The sequence below is a fragment of the Chanos chanos genome, chromosome 3 (assembly GCF_902362185.1).
Source record: "Chanos chanos chromosome 3, fChaCha1.1, whole genome shotgun sequence".
In the NCBI taxonomy this organism is placed as follows: Eukaryota; Metazoa; Chordata; class Actinopteri; order Gonorynchiformes; family Chanidae; genus Chanos; species Chanos chanos.
This window is the reverse complement of record NC_044497.1, coordinates 48,784,314-48,803,574: the sequence shown is the minus strand read 5'-3', so window position 1 is coordinate 48,803,574 and position 19,261 is coordinate 48,784,314. Positions and strand designations below refer to the sequence as shown.

At 38.9% G+C, this 19,261-nt stretch overlaps 1 protein-coding gene across 1 annotated transcript; it reads left to right on the top strand.

Annotated features, from left to right (window-relative positions):
- The first annotated feature begins 1,155 nt into the window (after nucleotides 1-1,155).
- LOC115808419 (cholesterol 7-desaturase) lies at nucleotides 1,156-15,621 on the top strand. Its single transcript, XM_030769782.1, has 8 exons — nucleotides 1,156-1,720; nucleotides 7,495-7,683; nucleotides 8,151-8,329; nucleotides 9,590-9,715; nucleotides 9,987-10,106; nucleotides 11,334-11,510; nucleotides 11,855-12,031; nucleotides 12,586-15,621. The coding sequence occupies exons 1-7, from the start codon at nucleotides 1,291-1,293 to the stop codon at nucleotides 12,014-12,016; spliced, it is 1,383 nt and encodes a 460-aa protein (XP_030625642.1). The 5' UTR covers nucleotides 1,156-1,290; the 3' UTR covers nucleotides 12,017-12,031; nucleotides 12,586-15,621.
- The last annotated feature ends 3,640 nt before the right edge of the window (nucleotides 15,622-19,261 follow it).

Here is a 19,261-nt window from a genome sequence, read left to right as displayed (position 1 = left end):
ATAAACCCACCAATATCTGAGATTCAACTAGTATGGCAGTTCTGCTACTGCAGATCACAAAACTCTCCAGTAGGTAATGAAAACAGCTCAGTTCATCCCAAGGGTTCTGCTCCTACCCATTCAGGACAGCTATGACAAGTAGTGCATAAGAAGATTATGTAACAACAGTAAGACCCCACGCTACAAGTTATACTCAACTATAGTCTGTTCATCCACCTGTTCTCTTGGCAAACAGTACAGCACACTTGGGTCTGGTCCGCCAGTCTTGCAAAGAGTTTCTACACCCAAAACAAGGGAAACAATAAAGGAAAAAAAGAGAAAGAATGCAATAAGAATAACAAAAACAAACAAACAAACAGAAAGGATTTAAAATTATGAACTGTGGTCATTTGATTAGGATCAGTGAAGAAATTCAACGAAAATCACTAGTGCAAGAAAATATTAGAATTTGGATCATGTTGATTTTTGCACTCTTTTGTCTGTGGATCCACTGAGTAATTTCAGATATCCAAGTAATAATAAAATTATTTCAGATAATACCTCAAAACACTTAATTAATAAAGGAAAACTCCCCACATATCTTTGAGACATTTTGCTATATTTGTGTTGCGGTTGTTTTGTTGTTGTTGCTGCTGCTGATTAAAAGTGTCCAGAGTATAGTCATTTCATCCCATTTTCAAAAGTTACAACTCAGTGCTAATAAGACCATATGCCAGAAACGTTAATCTCGGATTCTTGGAATTTTGCCACGAGTGTCTTACTTACTGCACTGATCCTTTTCAACATCATGAGCAATATTCGTGACCTCTGTTAAGACTAAGGTAAGCGTGGAAAAGTGGTTGCACTAATAATCTACTCAATGACAGCAGTAGACTCCTAACTGAATCGTATACACCTAAAATAAAGTGTTGCAGAGATGACATTTGCAGATGACAGTGACGAAATTTACATCCGAAATCACTACTGCATTAAACTATGTCACCCGCACATCACCTAGAGGGGGCGTGGTCATATGGATGTCAAGTGTCGCATTGTTTCCAGGGCACATATCCCAAACGCCCTGGTCAAAGTGTAAACAAACACAACGCAACGATCTCATATATAAGTTACCAGGGCAAGATATCCTGTGCTCAGCAAAGATACGACAGACGGAGGACTAGTTCTTATGTTCACTGATCACAATAATAGCCTGCAACGGTGACAGTGCGACAGAGGGTGGCACAGTGTCAGGCTGGGAAGTTAAGAAAGCACAGATCGTTTTTACGTTACGCTAATTAAAACAAGCAGAATATGGAGAGTTATTCTAATTCTTTCTTTGTCAAAATAATTGCTGTGGTCGTAATCAGTGTGACAGCAGCAGTGGTCATGCACGTGCAGGATCCATCTGACACTCTCATCGGTGGCGGATACCCAGAGCTATGGAGGAAAGCCGGACTGGCTGGAGCGCCTGCTCGGGCAGCAGTCTGTATATTTACAGGGGTTTTCCTGCTTGCGATGGGGTGGCTGTATAGATTGTTGTTCGCGCCTCTAGAGCTTCTCCGGACGCCTGATGAAGTTGGATACATAGCAGAAGATGGTCGGTCCCGTGCCCAAGCCGCCAATGAAGTGCGTCGGAGACGGAAGACAGGGGAGCTGCCTCCCATTTATCCAAACGGCTGGTATCGGGTCTTAGATTCACATATGCTGGAACGTGGGGATGTTAAGAATGTCACTATTTTGGGTAGGTACTGTCCACATCAGATACAGCTTAACCTATTTTTCGCCTCGTTTCCCCTCATTTGACGATTTACATAACGTTAGTGGTCCTGTAATGGATATGCATTCCTTCCTAATGCGCGATTCGTTATCATCATTATTTACGTTACTTTTTAAATTTTATGCAAAAGCTAGTTTTCAGCATTTATTTAACTTAACTGAAACATTATGTTGTGTTGTCTTGTTGAAAAGCTACGTGAAAATCCGTTGTGGGCAATCTCGGCCTTGGTTAGCCCGCATGCCATATCTGCAAAGTGTGGATCAACTAATATGGGTCCCTGAGCTCTTGTACGGCGGTCAAAATACCGCAGTGTACATACAGGTGACGTAAAAAAAACTGAGTTAACATTTTCAGAGCCTGTAAACAGCAAGACTCAAATTCAAGGTCTAGGGAGTTCAAAAACACACGTATAGATTCACAAAGCCTCTGAATTTTATATTCATCTACGCTTGTATGAGACACGGAAGGAAAATTACCAGTCTCTTCTGTCACGTAGACTCTTGTATTACAAATCCTGAGGGCAAGCGACAGCGTGGCTGGATTAAAGTTCACAGCTTTACAGTTGTTCAAAAGTACCGACAGAGCTCAGTTTAAGCAGCAGGGTGTTTTATAGCATCCTCAATAACGTTAAGTATGTAAAGTTAAGTCTATAATATGTTTGTGAATAAACTGAATGATTTAATCAAATCATTGGTTTGTTGTCTTTACAGTGGGCTGCATAAGTGGCACTAGAGAGAAGGGTAAAATGTCTAATCAGAGACTTTTGGATATCGCGCAAACATTTATATGAGAATACATTAAGCACGCGCATTTGTTGCACCAAGGCGGGCACCTAGTTTAATTCGTTCTGGGTTTTTTGGGTTTTTTTTGAAAGCGTTCTAAAGCTCGAATCAATGACCAATTTATTACTGCCATTGTGTAATTAGGACAGTCCATTCAAAGGGGGAAGATCTTTAAATGCCTGTATTTTCGTTAAAAAAAAAAAAAAAGAGAAGAAAAGAAAAGAAATAACGACAGACGTGCTTAGCTTTGATGGTATCAAAGCAGCGGTATCAAAGCTGCCATTTGTAGTGTATTCTATATCCAAATATATGCTTAGAGTGTCATTACTGTAGCAGAAGTGGTGACTGGGAGATTTCATTTTGTGCATTATAACCTATAGATGACAATGGACAAGGGTACAAAAAGCAGCTTGAGCAGCAAGTTTCAACAGTGTTAAGCAGTTTCGGCACATTTTCTATATTTCCTGCGATTACTGGATGATTGATATAGATAGCTTGCACGCTCTGTTAGAGTCATCCATTCAGGAGGTAGAGTGCAAAGTTTCAAATTCACTGAACAAACTGTGTCCTTCACCAAGATGCTTGGTTGAACAAAACCTACATTCTCTCAGTGAGAGTGCAAAGTATACACTGCCCATAAACATGTGACTACTATATGGTGAGGTTTGGAAAACTTCCTCTTTGAAAATTTTCTTTACCAATTGCTTCTGATAGACGACTTGTCTGCTAGGCAGAACTGGACTATGCAAAGTATTTCTGGATACAGTAGATGCAGTAAATCCTTTTAGGTACATGAATGACCCTTATGCTGGATCCTCTCCTCTATAGCTGCATCTTTGTAGAAAGTGCAGTTTGACCTTTTGGATGGAAGAGAAAAGTTTCTGGATGCAACATGCAATCTGCAGTCTTCAGAAGTTGTATTTATTATGCTATCATGATTCTGAACCAGTATTTCCTCTCACAGAGCCAGATATTTCCCTATCTCTGCTGGGTCCATGCTATAAATAACATTTTGCAGAACAGGGTTGAGTGAGGCCAACTTTCCTTTTGATGTTTCAGAAGCCAATCATCAATACATTATTTGTCACAGGATGAAACTATTATTTAAAAAAAAAACTGAGTGAAGTCTCATTGATGATCTAATCCAGTGATCATGAATATAAAATCTTTGTTAATTTTGAAGCCAGTTTCTGCAATATTCTGGCTTAAACACTGGCCTACTATAGCTATGTAAATGAAGTTATATAAACATTCAAATGCGGTGCCATCATGTGGACAGCATTACATGAACTCTGATTTGCAATCATCCAGTTAGCCTTTGATAATGCAATAATTCCAGCAGTATAACAGTAGCCTGTATAGTAAACATTTCCCCATGCATAAGATGTTAATATAGGGGTATCTTTAAAAAAATGTGATGTGGCTAATGATAAAATGATAAAAGAGAAAAATGGTCTAAACTTAAACTATAGGTAATGCTTCAATAGCAGAATTATTCTGTAGATGACAGACCCCTGAGCTCTTATGAGCCGTACCTATGTATGTTTAGGTCTCATGACAGCTAAAGTTTATAGGGAATCTCAGTAGGGTGTGCTGTGGACAGCCACTTCAGAGAGATTCATTATTAATATTCAACGTTTGTATGTGTTCATATGTTGATTCTAACCTCCATTCAACATTTTATTTGAGGTTTTCTTTGTTTATACTTTTGTTTCATACAGTAAACACCTCTTTAGAGGGACTTTTACTTTTTTTTTTACCTATTTCAGATGAGCAATTCCCTGTACTGACATGGCATTGAGACCTTTACCACTAGGGTGATGAATAGTACATGCATCCTCTGATACTTGCAAAGCCAGTTATGGTTTCTTTAAACCTGTTAGTTTTCTGAACTCTCTACACCGAGCATGTGCAGAAGCCTATGTTATTCACCTAGACTGACCTACTGTTGTGCAGGTGCCCCACAGTAGTAGTTGTTGAAATGTGACAAAGAGGGAAGTGCTCTATTTGGCTGACCCCACCAGGGCACCCAGTTGACTTCTTCACGACAGCAGAACCAGCTGTTAACAATGAGGTTGTTACCTCTGTGATCAGGCAGAGTTTTATTACCTACTCTGCCACCTACATGCCCCCAAAACAGCACCCCTTTTTGTTCTTTGTCTTCTTTTTCTCTCTGGCCATTTCCACCAGTCTAATGCAGGAGCTATTTTCCTGGGACAAATATACTCTCAATGACAATTATTTTAGTTAATATATTAATATGAATATATTTAAATCAGAGAGTGTTTGTTCATTTTGAGCAACTCTTTACTCTGCAATAAATTTTTGTGATGATGTTCATCTGTAGATGTGGAAGTGTAAGTCTATATCCTTCAAACTCTTTGACCAACCGTGTCTGATCACCAGGACTACCCGTAACCTTGCTGTTGCCCAATGAAATCGAATCTTGCTGGGTTTAAGAGCATTCAGTCCTGTTACTTGAGCAAATCAAGTTGTTTTTAGTTACCTTACATTCCATTTGTTCTGCTTGTTAAAGCATGTGTAGGCTTGTTTTGCTACTAGGTGAGGCAGTATCCAGTTTCATACCATGATTTTCAATAAAAATTGTCCTGTCATTAGGGAACAAGGAAACATAGTTGTGTTGTGTCTGCTTGGGGGGTATTATTTTCAGAGTCTTATTTTGCCCCTCCCAAGATACAGGAAGACAACCCAAAGGAAAAAAAAAAAAAGAAAAGAAATGTGGTAACAGGCAGGTGAACAATCAGGGTGATGAAAGAGCTGTCTTTAAACAGAAAGGTGAAGTATCAGTGGTTTGAAACATTGCTCTGCACCTACAGGTGTCACTGCCGTAAATGGCTAATAGTGTGTATGGTTTTTGTCGTATTTGACACAAATGTTGCAACGGATTGATTATTATATCTTATCTAATCGTCTATGTTTGTCTATTGTCTATGTCATCACGGGCCTCTAAACTTTAATGATTTACCAGTCTGAATATCTTGTAGTTCAGAGTTGTACTTTCACTTACACAGGCTTTTTCCTTTGTCAGATATTGCTATCTGAGACTGCAGGGACAGTCTCACAGATGAAGAAAATGAGGGTATTGGGAATGCAAAAAGTCAGCACAGTGTTAACTCAGATGCTCGTGTTTCCATTTGTCAGGTGGGAACTGATACAGGTAGAATGTCCCACAAGCGCTGGCCATCAGCCAAATGGTTAACTGACTGTTGTATTAGCTTATTTATTTTCAAATTTATTTCTAATTTCTTCTATTGCTGTAAATAAAACACTGAACTGATTGGTTGATACATTGGTTTTTTTTTTCACTGAATGCTTTTTCTTTTTCTTTCTTTTTTTTTTTTTTTTAAGTTGCCTTATCATTTTTAATTTACTGATTACTCATTTGTTCATTAACTGGCAATACTGGTCCTCCATTGTAAGTAAGCTTACTTTTTTCTTATCCCATGAAAATGCTGTTTGAGGCCATTTAGGGTAGCACCTTAATGTGGTAAAACCTGTTATTCGTAAGATGTCGGCTATGGGTTAAGACCATTCACACTAAAGAATTATTCTGCCACAGAGCTATGTAATTGTATTGTTTGCTGACACTTAAATTATGTGCTGCTGTCCCTGTGTGACATTGCTTTTAACCCTTTGTCTTTCTATCCTGTATAGTATAGGCGTTGGTCAGGAAATATTTCATATGTTGCTATTAGGCATGTATAAGCATTGGAGAAAAACTCACAGCAGTATAATGAAGCTCTATTTTTCCTTTTTAAAACTGGCTCAAGTCTGAATTAAGCCAAGATGTGATATTTCGGTAGCTGTGTTGTTCTGTGTAACCTTTCAAATGACACAATATGTACATATAAGTACATACAGTATTTAAGTGCATGAGATCATTATTATGTACTAGCAAATAAAATTTAAAGCACTCTGTAGAGCCCACTTTCTGTTAAAGATTAATTCATCAGTGCTTGTGTTATAACTGAGTGAAACTGATCAAATTGCTGCTCCCCCATGGCAAGAATGAGGCATTTGAATGACTGGATCGATTTGGATCAACACATATTGTACCTTAAGGAATTCTATAGTCAGTAAGGAGGAGAACAAAAGTGCTCGATTTTCATATGTGAATTTTAGTTGTAACTAAAAAAAAACAGCCTGATAATCTGTTTCAGTTTTTGCATTCACCCACTCCCCTCCTTCAATGCAAAGTTACTGCCCCAGTTTTAGCTTTGACCTACTTAGATGGGGAGCCTGGCATTTTCAGAGCTGTTCTGCCAAATTAGTTTGAGTTGTTTTAAAGCCTTAAGACTATTTCTCCAAAATTATTCAGTTGTCTGTGTTCTGTTATCTTGATATCAGGCCATAGCATTCAGTAGTATGTATAATTAATTTAATGTTGTTCGTGATACAAGATGTTGGATAAACATGCATGTTCCTGGGTGTCTACCCATGAACCTCAGAGTCCGTGACTGTAATCTGAGCGTCATCACACAGTTCCATACCCCTTTCTCATTCAGTCTAATTCTGAGGGTCAGTTGGTCACTTTGTGTTAGCTTAGCAAACACCCGTGCTGAATCTAGGCTATTAACCATCTACGCCAGCACACAAAAGCATTTCAAACCTTCGGCTCTTACAGAGTGGGCTGCGTCTTCTCTTTGAGTATCTGACCTTTTCTCAGTGCTTAATGATTAATTCTGTTAGAAGTCAATCAGTACCGATCAGTACGATCATGTTAAGAGCAGTCTGTTGTTATCGGTCTGATGTCCGTGTCAGTCAAAAATCCAAGTAATGGCTGGTTGGTGAGCCTGAGTGAGACAGCACTGCCATCCTTAGAAAATTGTAGGTATTGCTTCACCCAAGGGCAAAACAGGTTTCATTATTTGCCAGAGATATGAAGCTTAAACGTTGCACTGAATTCTCCTCACTTTTATTTTTTTGTTCTTTAAGGGGAGCAGGTTGCTGTGTTTCGGGGACAGGATGGGAAAGCTTTTGTGGTAGATGCTTATTGCCCCCACCTGGGGGCCAATTTGGCTGTGGGTGGACGAGTGGTGGGCGGATGCATAGAATGTCCCTTCCACGGATGGCAGTTCCGTGGAGAGGATGGCAAGTGTGTTAAGATCCCATATTCAGAGAAAGGTAAGATGTCATACAGTGTAACAGAGTGTTCAGACATTAAATTACATACTTAGCTTTCTCCTTGTCTGTTTACATGATACCTATAGATAGAACAGAAGGACGACATTATCTGCAATTTTTATATTGTCCACAGTAATTTGTAATATGTACTTACCAGTGTATACCCATGCAGAAAATACAGTTTTCTTAGGTCCTTAGGATCATGTGCCTTAAGGTTAAAGATAAACACAGCACCAACAGTCACTCTGTTTATTCTGAGTATAATTTCCGCTACCGTTGTGCTTAGATGACAGTTACTGAATGTTTTCCCCACTTTTGTAAATATGTTGTAGAAGAGTTTAAGATATTTTTTTTTCAGATATTAATATATTTAAGATTGGCTTGTGTAAAATCTTCAAAGTGCAACTTTGCCTCTGTGTGTGTGTGTGTGTGTGTTTGTGTGTTTGGATGGGGTGGATGGCTTTTAGTGCCTGAGTTTGCTAAGGTGCGCTGCTGGCCCAGCTGTGAGGTAAATGGACAGATTCTGGTGTGGTTCCATTGTGATGGATTGGAGCCAACTTGGAAAGTACCAGAACAAAAGGAGATCACGAACGGGCAATGGGTGTACCGTGGACGCACCGAGCACTTCATCAATGCACACATTGAGGTAGGTAGGAAAAATGAGATGATGCGTGTTAGGGTTATGCAGGTATGAGGAAAAAATATTCATTGTGATTATTCTGACTGTTATTGAAGTCACAATTATAAATTGTGATCAACAGAGCTGGTATATTCCAGTTATATTCTGCCAGCTGAATATACATAAAGCAAGTTACAGATTAAATGCATTCCAAAATTATTTTAATCTACAAATCAAATGCATATCAACATAAAGGTTGTCAGTTGCACCTTTGTCCTCCATATATCCATTTGTGAATGCAATGGTAATAGTTGTAATAAAAACAGGGTGGCATATTAACAAGAGTGACCTAACAATAATAAAAGAAATTGGGCATATACATTCCTGTAATAAAACATTTATGAACCACAACAGATGCAACTCACGGCGGACACTCCTTTTTTTTTTTTTTTGGTGTTATTACTACCTTTAGAAAGCTCTTTCAGTTTGTTTTTGTCATCGGCACACTGAGAAAAAGGATGCATGTGCTGAGCAGGTTTTAAATAAACATATTCCTCTAAATCAGTGAGCAACAACAGGCAAGGGTGAGCACAGAGATTACACAGGCTTTTGCAGGTATAGTTTGAATCAGAAATGATAAACAGCCCAACGTCATACACAAGGAAGGAAACCACATCAGGATAATAGGACATACATGGCTTAGTAACTCACAGAACTGAGAGAAAAACTGATGAGACACCAGGGAGCATCTATACACAGGTTGCTAACATGTTAACATGGAACAGGTGTACGTGATTATTAGTCAGCGAGCTAAATTAACTGGTGATCCGTAAACCGGCAATGCCAACCGCTGACAGGGAAAAATCAGAGGGCGGTGGAGACAGAGGCATGACAATTTAACACAAACTTGGAAAAAAAGCAAAAAATAATAAATAAATTGTCGTTTCATGTCATGACATGGTTCAGTGAATTAATCACAAATTTGTGATTAAAATAAATATGCCGTTAATTATGCAGTCCCACAATAAATATAGGATTATTGCGTGCATTTGTGTGGCTGGCTGTTTGTGTATATGGATCTGTCCTCTCTGGCCTGTTTGCATGTAATATATTTTAAATTACTTTATGATAATTTTACTGTTATATGATCACGATTGCACAATTTTATGATTACTCATTTTTATGATGTGATAGTATAGGCTAATATGATATGACATACAAGATGATAAACTGGAGATTACTTATTAATCATTTTCTCTTTGTTTTTTGGTGGATGGCCCCTGTCAGGAGATTCCTGAAAATGCAGCAGACATTGCACACTTGGCTCATTTACATACGCCAGGCATTGTGAGTGGCGTTGATCTCCGCTATACCAACAGCAAGACATGGGAGTTCGTACGGCATGACTGGAAGGTGAGGCCTTTTGGGAAGATCATTTGTATTTGGAGCAAAATATAATGTGTCTTCTCTTCTTACAAGAAGCCTCTCAGAATTTCAGCTTAGATTTGTGAGATTCCAGTTGATATCTGGTGAATGGAATTGATTGGATTGAATTTTTTTTTTAATGTCTACTTGTGTCATTGGTAATTTTATGTATGCGTGTGTGTGTGTGTGTGTGCGTGTGTGTGTGTGTGTGTGCCTGTGCGCATGTGTGCATGCCTGTGTGTGTTTGTGTGTTTCTCAGGTTGAGTGGAGGCCAGAGCCTGAGCCCAATAAGCACTGCTCCCAGATGCTCGTGAAACATGCACTTACTATATTTGGTCGTCACTGGCAACTACTGGACCTTGATGTGGTGGCTAGACAGGTGGCTATCACTCTGTATAGTACTGAGTACTGCTGGTATAAATAATGCTTTGAACATAGTCCAAGCATATTTGTCAGAGGATAATTTCCATTAAAATTTCAGTCTAGAGTTAATCATATGTGGCACTGGATCATTGCAAGATAGTGAGCAACTTGACAGGTAGAGGGAGCTGAGTGACTTGTCAGACAGGGGGAACTGAGTACCTTAACAGACAGGGGGCACTGTTTAGTCACTGACCAGAGCAATGCATACACTGCAAACTGAGCCACTGAACCTGGCAGTAATGCATGAACCAGCCTCAGTGTGAAAAGACTGCAGCGCTATCTCGTTAGGCCACTAAAAAAAGATTCATTTGCTTTATTCCTGTGATATTATTCTAGATGGATCTCTAGAAAGTTTTGCTCATTGGAGCAAGTAATGAATCCCTCCTATTACATATTAGATTGCTTAAACGACACAATTTCAGCATGCAGCATTCAGCATTCAGCTGGAATTTTTTTAAGGGCAGGATTTTTAACACTTCCAGTGTAACCCCAGGAGACTTCCTGGCCCTGTGAAACAATTCAAGTCTTAGTCATCTGTGTTGTAGATCCCAGTCACCTCTCTTTGTTTTGCCTTATTTACATTACAAGTTTGTCTGTGGGATCTCAACCATGTTAGTTGCCTTGCAGCTATGGTAACACTAAGCAAACGCTGTAGCATGTTTGGGGAGGGGGGATGGCTCATACCTCAAGGTTACATTGAAATCTCTGCTTGAGCAAACTGACCGGAAAGCTAAAAGCCTCGTTCTGGATAGTTATCTTTCAGAGTTGTTTGGCATGCCCTTAATTAGGCTTGTGAGGACAGAGTTATAACAGTGAATGCAGATAATCTTAGCGTGTAAAACAATTTAATTTGTTCACACAATAAAATGAATGTAGTGCCTGGAAGAGTCTTAATGATATTTTATCTCATCATGTTTTATTGTTGCAGGCTACAGTTTTTATGCACCACACTCAAATGAAATGTGAATTGCAATCCACTCTAACAGATATATAAAATATTGGGTATTTAAGAAAAATGTGAGGTACTGATAAGCTGTTTTTACAAGAGTGATAATGAAACAATTTTTCCAGAGCAGTTTACAGTTATTGCTATTTATGTCAGAGGTTTGAATCTACATCTCTTGGGTTAGGAGACCAGTTCCACTGCATGAGTGTATGGTGGATGACCAGTGTGTATTGGCAGGTGGGTCCCGGAGTGGTCTTCCTGCAGTTTGAGCACAATTTTCTGGGTCGTGGGGTGATGATGCACTGTGTGACGCCCGTGGAGCCCCTGCTTCAGTGTGTCTCTCACACCATCTTTTACCAAAGAAACATTCCTCCACTCATCCCCAAGTTCATCCTGAGAGCAGAGTGTATCCAGGTAAAAAGAGTTATACGGAGAGAGCACAGTGAATGAGTCATACTACACCTCCTCTAACAGCTCTCACTCCAAGGGCACATACTCCATTTCACACATTTACTGGCCTCATTAGCTGCTATGACTTATCTAAAACTGTAGACTGTTCCACAAACTGTAAGTGTCATAATATCTCCACGTTGTACATCACATAAATTAGCGTTGCATACAGACAAAGACAATCACCATCAGACAAGACAAGACACTCACATTACAATATGGCACATGACATTTGTTTGAAATGGAATGACCTATATCAGGTTTGTTTGTTAGTAGTGATTGGTCTGTTTTATATTTCTGGCGCCCAGTTTGAACGTGATGTGATGATCTGGAACAATAAGACGTACATCTCCAAGCCGATGCTTGTGAAGGAGGACTCTGCCATTCAGAAGCACCGCCGCTGGTTTGCCCAGTTCTACAGTGAGAATAGCCCTAGACTGCGCTATCAGCACGACTCACTTGACTTTTAACCACGCAAATCTGAGGTAATTGTTTTTATTTTGTGATACAGAGAGTTATGCTGAAAGACATACAGAGAGAGTGAAAGAAAGAACGAAAGAAAGAAAGAAAGAAAGAAAGAAAGAAAGAAAGGTTCTCTTTGCATCTACTTTATATCTTTTTATATCAGCTTTAATGCTGATGTAAGAGGCTCTGAAGAGAAGCATCTGCTGAGTGAATAAATGCAGATGTGTCTTGGGGAAAGCAGATGACAGGAGATGACAGGAGGCTGATTAAGCCCTTTTACCTTGAAGCCTTTTCTGTAACTTCCTGTTAATTTACTCCCTTGCCATGAACCATGCCACTTTAGGCTGGGCTAATTACATTTGGATCGTAAATATGTATAGTGGTATAAGACTTAAATATGCTGTAACTCGGATAAGACATTTTAATGATATTAAATTCACCACTGATTGACCACATTTGTTTTAAAGCGTGTGTTTGAAATGCAGATCTCATGTGGAGTTTAAATGTGACCATAAGAAAGAAACTCTTGACTTGAATTTAACAACAATCAAACTGATTTTTTTTTTTTTTTTAGCAAAAGACCTTTTCCTACACTTTAAACACTGGATGAAGCTTTCGACCATGATGCTGAAGAAGATGAACTCAAATCAAGTCTTGAAACCTTGAAACCCCTGTTGGGTGACTATCCCGGTGAATCATATGAAGGTATAGACTTTTGTGAAGGTAGAGAGATGTTATATAAATAACTTTGAGGACCAATCTGTCCACGCTGAAGTGCCTGGGAAGTGAATAAGTTGGAGATCTGACTGAGAAGCAACTGTCCCTTCCGCGCAATTTAGTGGGGCTAGAGCATAACTCAGCTATGGGGATTCAGTACTTCACTGACTAAAGAGCCCTTCAAGCTAATGCAAGCAATACAAAGTTAATTCGCCAAAATTGCCTACACTCATGCTGAAGCAGCGAGTTTTCGAGACACTGTGAGTTAAGCTGTCAAAGAAAGAAACTGAAGTTCTTCGTTAAGCTCTGCTCTGTGTCTTTAATACTGTTCGCTAACATTTAGTAACCTATAGAAGACATGTTGTATGCACATATATATTTACTGGCAAGTACAATATACACGGTATTCATTTTTCGGGAGAATTGTTTATTATGTTGTCTACGTGTGTGTGTGTGTGTGTGTGTGTGTGTGTGTGTGTGTGGAGCATATATATGTGGAGGATTTTTTTTCTTGTGTTTTTAGCACTGTGCTTTGAATCTGTTTATTAGCACTATTTGGGACCACCTTAAGAGAAAGCAGTATAAACCTTAATGTTCAAAGTAGTTTGTATTTCAAGACTAGGGTTACACCCTTCCTCTTTTACAGTTTCAGTCCTGTTTGCACATCTGCACCTTACCCTTGAGTTTTGTTGTTGATTTACCATGAGTGCTGATAATGATTCATCACGATAAGAGTTATTCAGATACAGTTTATCAGAAATATGGTGTAGCAACATTTAAATATATAAAATTCAGTTAAAAGCATGTGCAACACATTCTACAAAAAATAAAGTTCCAATCTGCAAGAGTCCAATTACACATAAACCAGACCACTCTCACAATCTGCCCATCTAACATCTTTTGGTAGATCCAAACTCAAACTGATTTAAAAGTTTTGTCTAGATTTGAAATAGATTAAATGTGAAAGATTAAATTTTTGATTGGGAAGACATGTTCTTTGGTGACCCGTGTCCAACAGACACCAAAGCCATGTGGACTCCCTTAAGGAAGAAGAAGAATAAACAGAAGAAGAGGAGGAAGAAGAAAATTGAATAAAAGCAATAGGTTTTCTGTATGGCTTCAACATGCCGGCATGGCCAACGTGCTAGTCTTTGTCAGTTTTAAGATTCTATATCATAGCAAGGCATGCTAAGTTATTGGCTACCTTGATTTTGCATATTTCAGTCCTAATCAGCTTCTTCACAGCAGGTCATGTAAAGACATTTGACAATGGAATCATGGCTTTGCGTGGAACTGACCAATGAATGACCATCTAAAGTTAAGTGATAAATTCGTGGTTTCTAGCAAGTTCTGCAAGTGGCTGGTGTTTTTCTCCTAAAGTCACGCTGAGCTGTCTAAGAGTGTTAAGGGGAACTCCTAAATCTGTAATGATTTTCAAGTGTTTTTTTTTAAGTAAAAATACCTTTCGGAAGAAGTTTGCAAATGAATGATGCACTTTAAGATGTCACCTATGAACATCTCAAGCCTAAAATGCTTTATTATGAGGCCCTGCTCAGTTAGCTTCTGTTTTCAAAATGAGTGCCGCCTAAGTATGGAAAAGTACTTCCTTATTCACACTAAACCTAGTACTGTACATTAGTTCGCAGATTTTTCTACACCACAAATGTAGATGGCAGTGGTTGATGTTAAACGCACCAAATTATATTACAATAGCAAACCCAGGAGTTAAAGATGTATAATTAATCCACGTTTATCTTCAGTACTCTTTATTATTCATTGGTGTGTGTTGACATTCATAGTTGTACCTTGGGCAATACTTCTGTTATGCTCAGGTGGTGTGCTGTTTCACATTCCCTGCCTGTGCAACTCTGTGCGTTCATTTGTCCAAACACTGTGCTAATAGCTTATTTATGTAGGCACTGATAACCTAATCTGATGTCTAACAGTGGATTTGAAGAGGTTTTACAGAATTGGTCTGACCAAGCTTACATGATGTGTTTGCTCTTATTTGCAGTTTTGTTCTAATGCATTTTCGATGTTCTTTGATTACGCAGTGGAACCATGTAAAAAGGGTGTCATAAAAGTTTGATGTATGTTCTATGACTACATGGAGATAGATTTCATGTTATTAACAGATTGTGAAACTTTTTAAACTGAATGTCAGTGAAAAGTCACATCGGAGTTTGCTGACAGTTGCTGTCGGTGTTCCAAAATGTTTTAGCTGAGCTGATCTGACATTATTTGTCCTGACTAGAATATGATGTGTCAGATGTATGTGTGACAGGTTATGACTGGAACAAAATTCTTAATTGGCTGCAGAGCTCCTACTGACGTAGTCCATGTTTTTTTTTTCTTCTTGTTCTTCTTCTTTTTTCTTTTTCCCTTTCCTTAGCTCACCAAACATGTCACTGAAACTGCTGTGATGCAAATCAAATGACAGACTTAAAATTTTATACTGATTTTGGGTATAATAAAGGACAGCTAGCCAGTTGTGTTATGCTACAAAATGTGCTGCTGTTTCTTGCTTTGGATACAGATTGTCATCTTTAACTCTGTGCAGATGTAACTGAATCTACAGGCAAATTAAGCAATAAGCAATTTAACTGTATTAAATAGATGGAGACAATATATGCTATGTTGTGTGAAATTGAATGTGGTTGGCTCAGAACATTGATACCTACAACATATTATTGAAAAACAATAGAATTACTGTAAAGTAAATACAGTTTAGTGGTAACAGTAACACAAACTGAAAGGGAGACTGGGAGATTGCTTGCATAAATGGTTTAAATGCATTAGATCTGTTCCATATAACAATGTGATCCATTCTCACCTCAGGATAAATGAAGACTGCAGATTATTTTTGTAAAAGTGGCTCAAGATTTACATACATTTCAAAATAAACTATTCTAATTCTATTCTAACTATCCTAATTTGTTTGAGGTTCACGTTTGTCCTTCATTTGTAAATTCTACTTCACTGTCTGCACTAATATTGATTAGATCTTTTAAACAAAGGTTTAGACACTGCACTTAGAGAGAGTGAACGGAATTGCTCTTCAGTAGAGCACTTTATTTTAATAATGTGAAAAACAGAGCTAAGGATATGCTTTTGTAATGGAAAGGACCCCGCCTTTTCCATGATAAGAAAACAGCAGATGCATAAATAAATGTCAGAGCTCTTTGTGGAAATTTATTCTTGTGGAGATAAAATATGCCCCACCTACACAAGAAGGTTTCAGAAATTTCGCAGAAATGAGTTTTACATAGGAACGATCACTCAGATGTCATTTAACTGCCCTAGATACCAGATCTGGAGCTGAGCTTTTTTTTTTTTTTTGCTAAAATCAATCATGGATAAATCTGGTGACTTTGAGGCTGTCGAACAGCCAAAGAGTAGCCAGGAACAGTTAATTCAACCAACTTTTGCCTTTAATTTTCCTTTGACAGAAACAAATCTCAGTTTTGAAACAACCCCTGGATCTGCTGACTCTGATTTGAAGCAACTCGGTTCTCAAGGTACTGTAAACACGCCAAATTCCACATTTTTGGTGGAAAGTAAAACGTGGACTCAAAGACAAACAGCCCAGTCTTCTAAGCCATTGGAAACTTTTGAACCGAGCGTAGACCTAGACATTAGGAGCAATGTTCATGAGAAGGAGACCTCAGTCATGGTACCTCTACTGGATGAATATGACCGGACTTTCACGGGGAACCCATGTACATCAGAACTGACAGATGGCAATGACGAACAAATGAGCCAAGAACTGACCAACACAAGAGCACCACGTGAACATAATGTGGACAACACTGAGAAGACGGCAGATGAATGCCCAATTTGCAATGAGTTGTACGAATCACGGGGTGAGCACTCTGTGGCATTGCTAAACTGCGACCACGCCGTTTGCCAGCATTGCTTGGCAATCATGCAGAACCGTGCTGCCGACCCCAGTCGTATCCAGTGTCCCCTGTGTCGCCAGAGGACGCCGCTTATAGAGTGGGAGATCCACAGAATGCAAGAGGACACCATATGCTCTCGGTCTCCTGTAAACTCTGACCATTACACGCAGATTTACCAAGACGAACAGTTAGCTCAGCCAGCAACAGGAATTGTCTCGGCGCTCGAACAGCGGTTACGGTGCCGCGTTGAGTCCGGGGTGATGTGTGGTTGTTTTAGACATCCTAACTGGCTGGTCCGTCTGATCAGGCAAATGCAGCATCGCAATCGTTGCTGCTACTTAACGCTTTTGGTTGTCCTGAATTTAGCTGAGATAAGCCTTTTATTGCTGGTATTCCTTCCTGTCATTGTACTAGTGCTGTTATTCACTCTGGCAAAGTAGGTCAGTTTATTCATTTGACTTTTACAAACGAAGTGCTCACGAAGTGATTTTACCCTCATGTTTTGTATGTTATTTGATAAATGATGTATCTCAATTTGATATAGACAATACATCAAATTGATATGCTGATAGTCAAACTCTTGAACATTTTAAAAACACAAAGCTCAAATACATTTCTGTTAAACAAATTAAGAGTCACTTGTCTTAGCTAATGTTCAGACACACTCAGTTTTATCAGAAGCTTGAATGAGGACAGAAGGAGAAAAGAGGGAGGAGGGAGAGACAGAGAGAGAGAGAGAGAAATAAACAACTGTGCTGGGAAACGTGTGCAAAGTCATGCACGCACTTCAGATATGTATTTGACTGTAGTCCGATAACAGCGATGGTAATCATCTGACCCAGTGAAATAAAATGACCAGTGACCATATATAATAAGTGCCTTATCATCTTTAATGATACAGATTACAAACAGAGAATTGAGGACAGTGTCTATGCATGACAGAATCTTTTCACTGATTTGCTGGCCTTGATTTATTCATAATTTTTGGTGCAACCTTTTGCAGACACCAACTTCCCAGCTTGAGTTTGCAGTGTCCTACTTTTGGCAGAACAGTTTTGTCATCCTTCGTAGCTATCCATAGCAACACTTAGAGGTTGTTGCAGAGCTAGGGAATTTCACTTGACTGGAATGTCCTACAAGATTTCGAAAACCTCTTTTAAAAACAAATGAGCCTGAACTCACTTTTAAATAAGTAATTATATATGTATGAATAATCTCATTCATTGCTTTAATTTTGCATTTTTAAAATTTGTTTAAAAGCCATCACCCTCTCTGACATATTATGATGATGTTCAGAGGTGTAGCTGATCTACAACTTCTGCATGAATCATTCAGTCATACCACTCAGATGGAACTGAAAAAGGATGGGAAAACTATTCATGAATAATAAATGAACAGACCATGCACGACATGAGAAAGACATCATGCACACTTATTTTAGAGGCAAACTTGGAGAGATAAGTTTTTTTCAAAGGAACATTCTCCAAGGAGCCAACCAAAACATTTAAGAGGAAAGAGTCAACTATCTTTCGTTACCAGAGTTTACCATATTAAAGATACAAAATAATGTATCTTTTTGTATTCATTGCACTGGACAGTGGAAATTAACCCAGTTTCATTCAGCTGTATCCACTGTCATTGCAACAGCAGTAATTTGGTTCGGTTAGGGCCATTGCAATGAAAGTAATAGCATTACTTGTTCTCATTGAAATAAATGCTGCACAGTGCCTGTCATCATGCCCCCCCCCCCCCCCCCCCCCCCCAACACACACACACGCACACACACACATGCAAAAAGTGTGTGTTTATTGTGGGAGGGAGAGGTGTTGGGCATTTTAAATGTCTTGACAGTTCCTCAATCGTGGGTGGTGTGTATGTATTCATTGGCAAGAGAGCCCTTACATAACGGCTGCAGTGCAGGCAGGCTCAGCTGTATTGATGTGCAGAATAGTGGAAGGAGGGCTGAGATGGAGCTCTGAACACGACTTGGGCCAGAGAGGGCCTTGTCACTTTGGCAGTCTTTTGTGTGGCTCTCAGCAAGTGTAGGGCAATTCAAATACTCATAACATTTCAACCAGCGAGGCAGCACGCTTCAGTGCCAAATGATCACATAGAAACAGACACACACACACACTTCAAATCTGAGGAATGTCATCATCCAACATAATTTAAAAGAAAATCTACACAATGAGTTAGTATTCAGATATTGAGCATGAAATCTCTTATTTCAAATTCAAAATGTATTTACGTGGATTTGTGATGTTATAAATATTTTTCATATGGTATATGATGCATTATTTAAAATAACAAATCATCAAGATCAATTATGACCTAGTTTAACTGAGCCCTTCCTATTTCAGTGATGATAGCTTTGACATTCATAGTTACAGGCAACATGACGGGGGTTCATGACTATTTCCAACTACGAATGAAATATTAACTGTGTATTGATTGCATGCTAATGGCACTAGGGGGATAACACCGTGTGAATACAGCCTCCTAAAATGTGCCTGATATTTCTCTCCACAGTCGATGAAATTAGGGTAATATCCCGTGTATGCCAGTGTCGACGCAATCAGCTGGAAAGTTCATTATTCCGCATATGATTATCATTTCAGTTTGGTTTATATATTT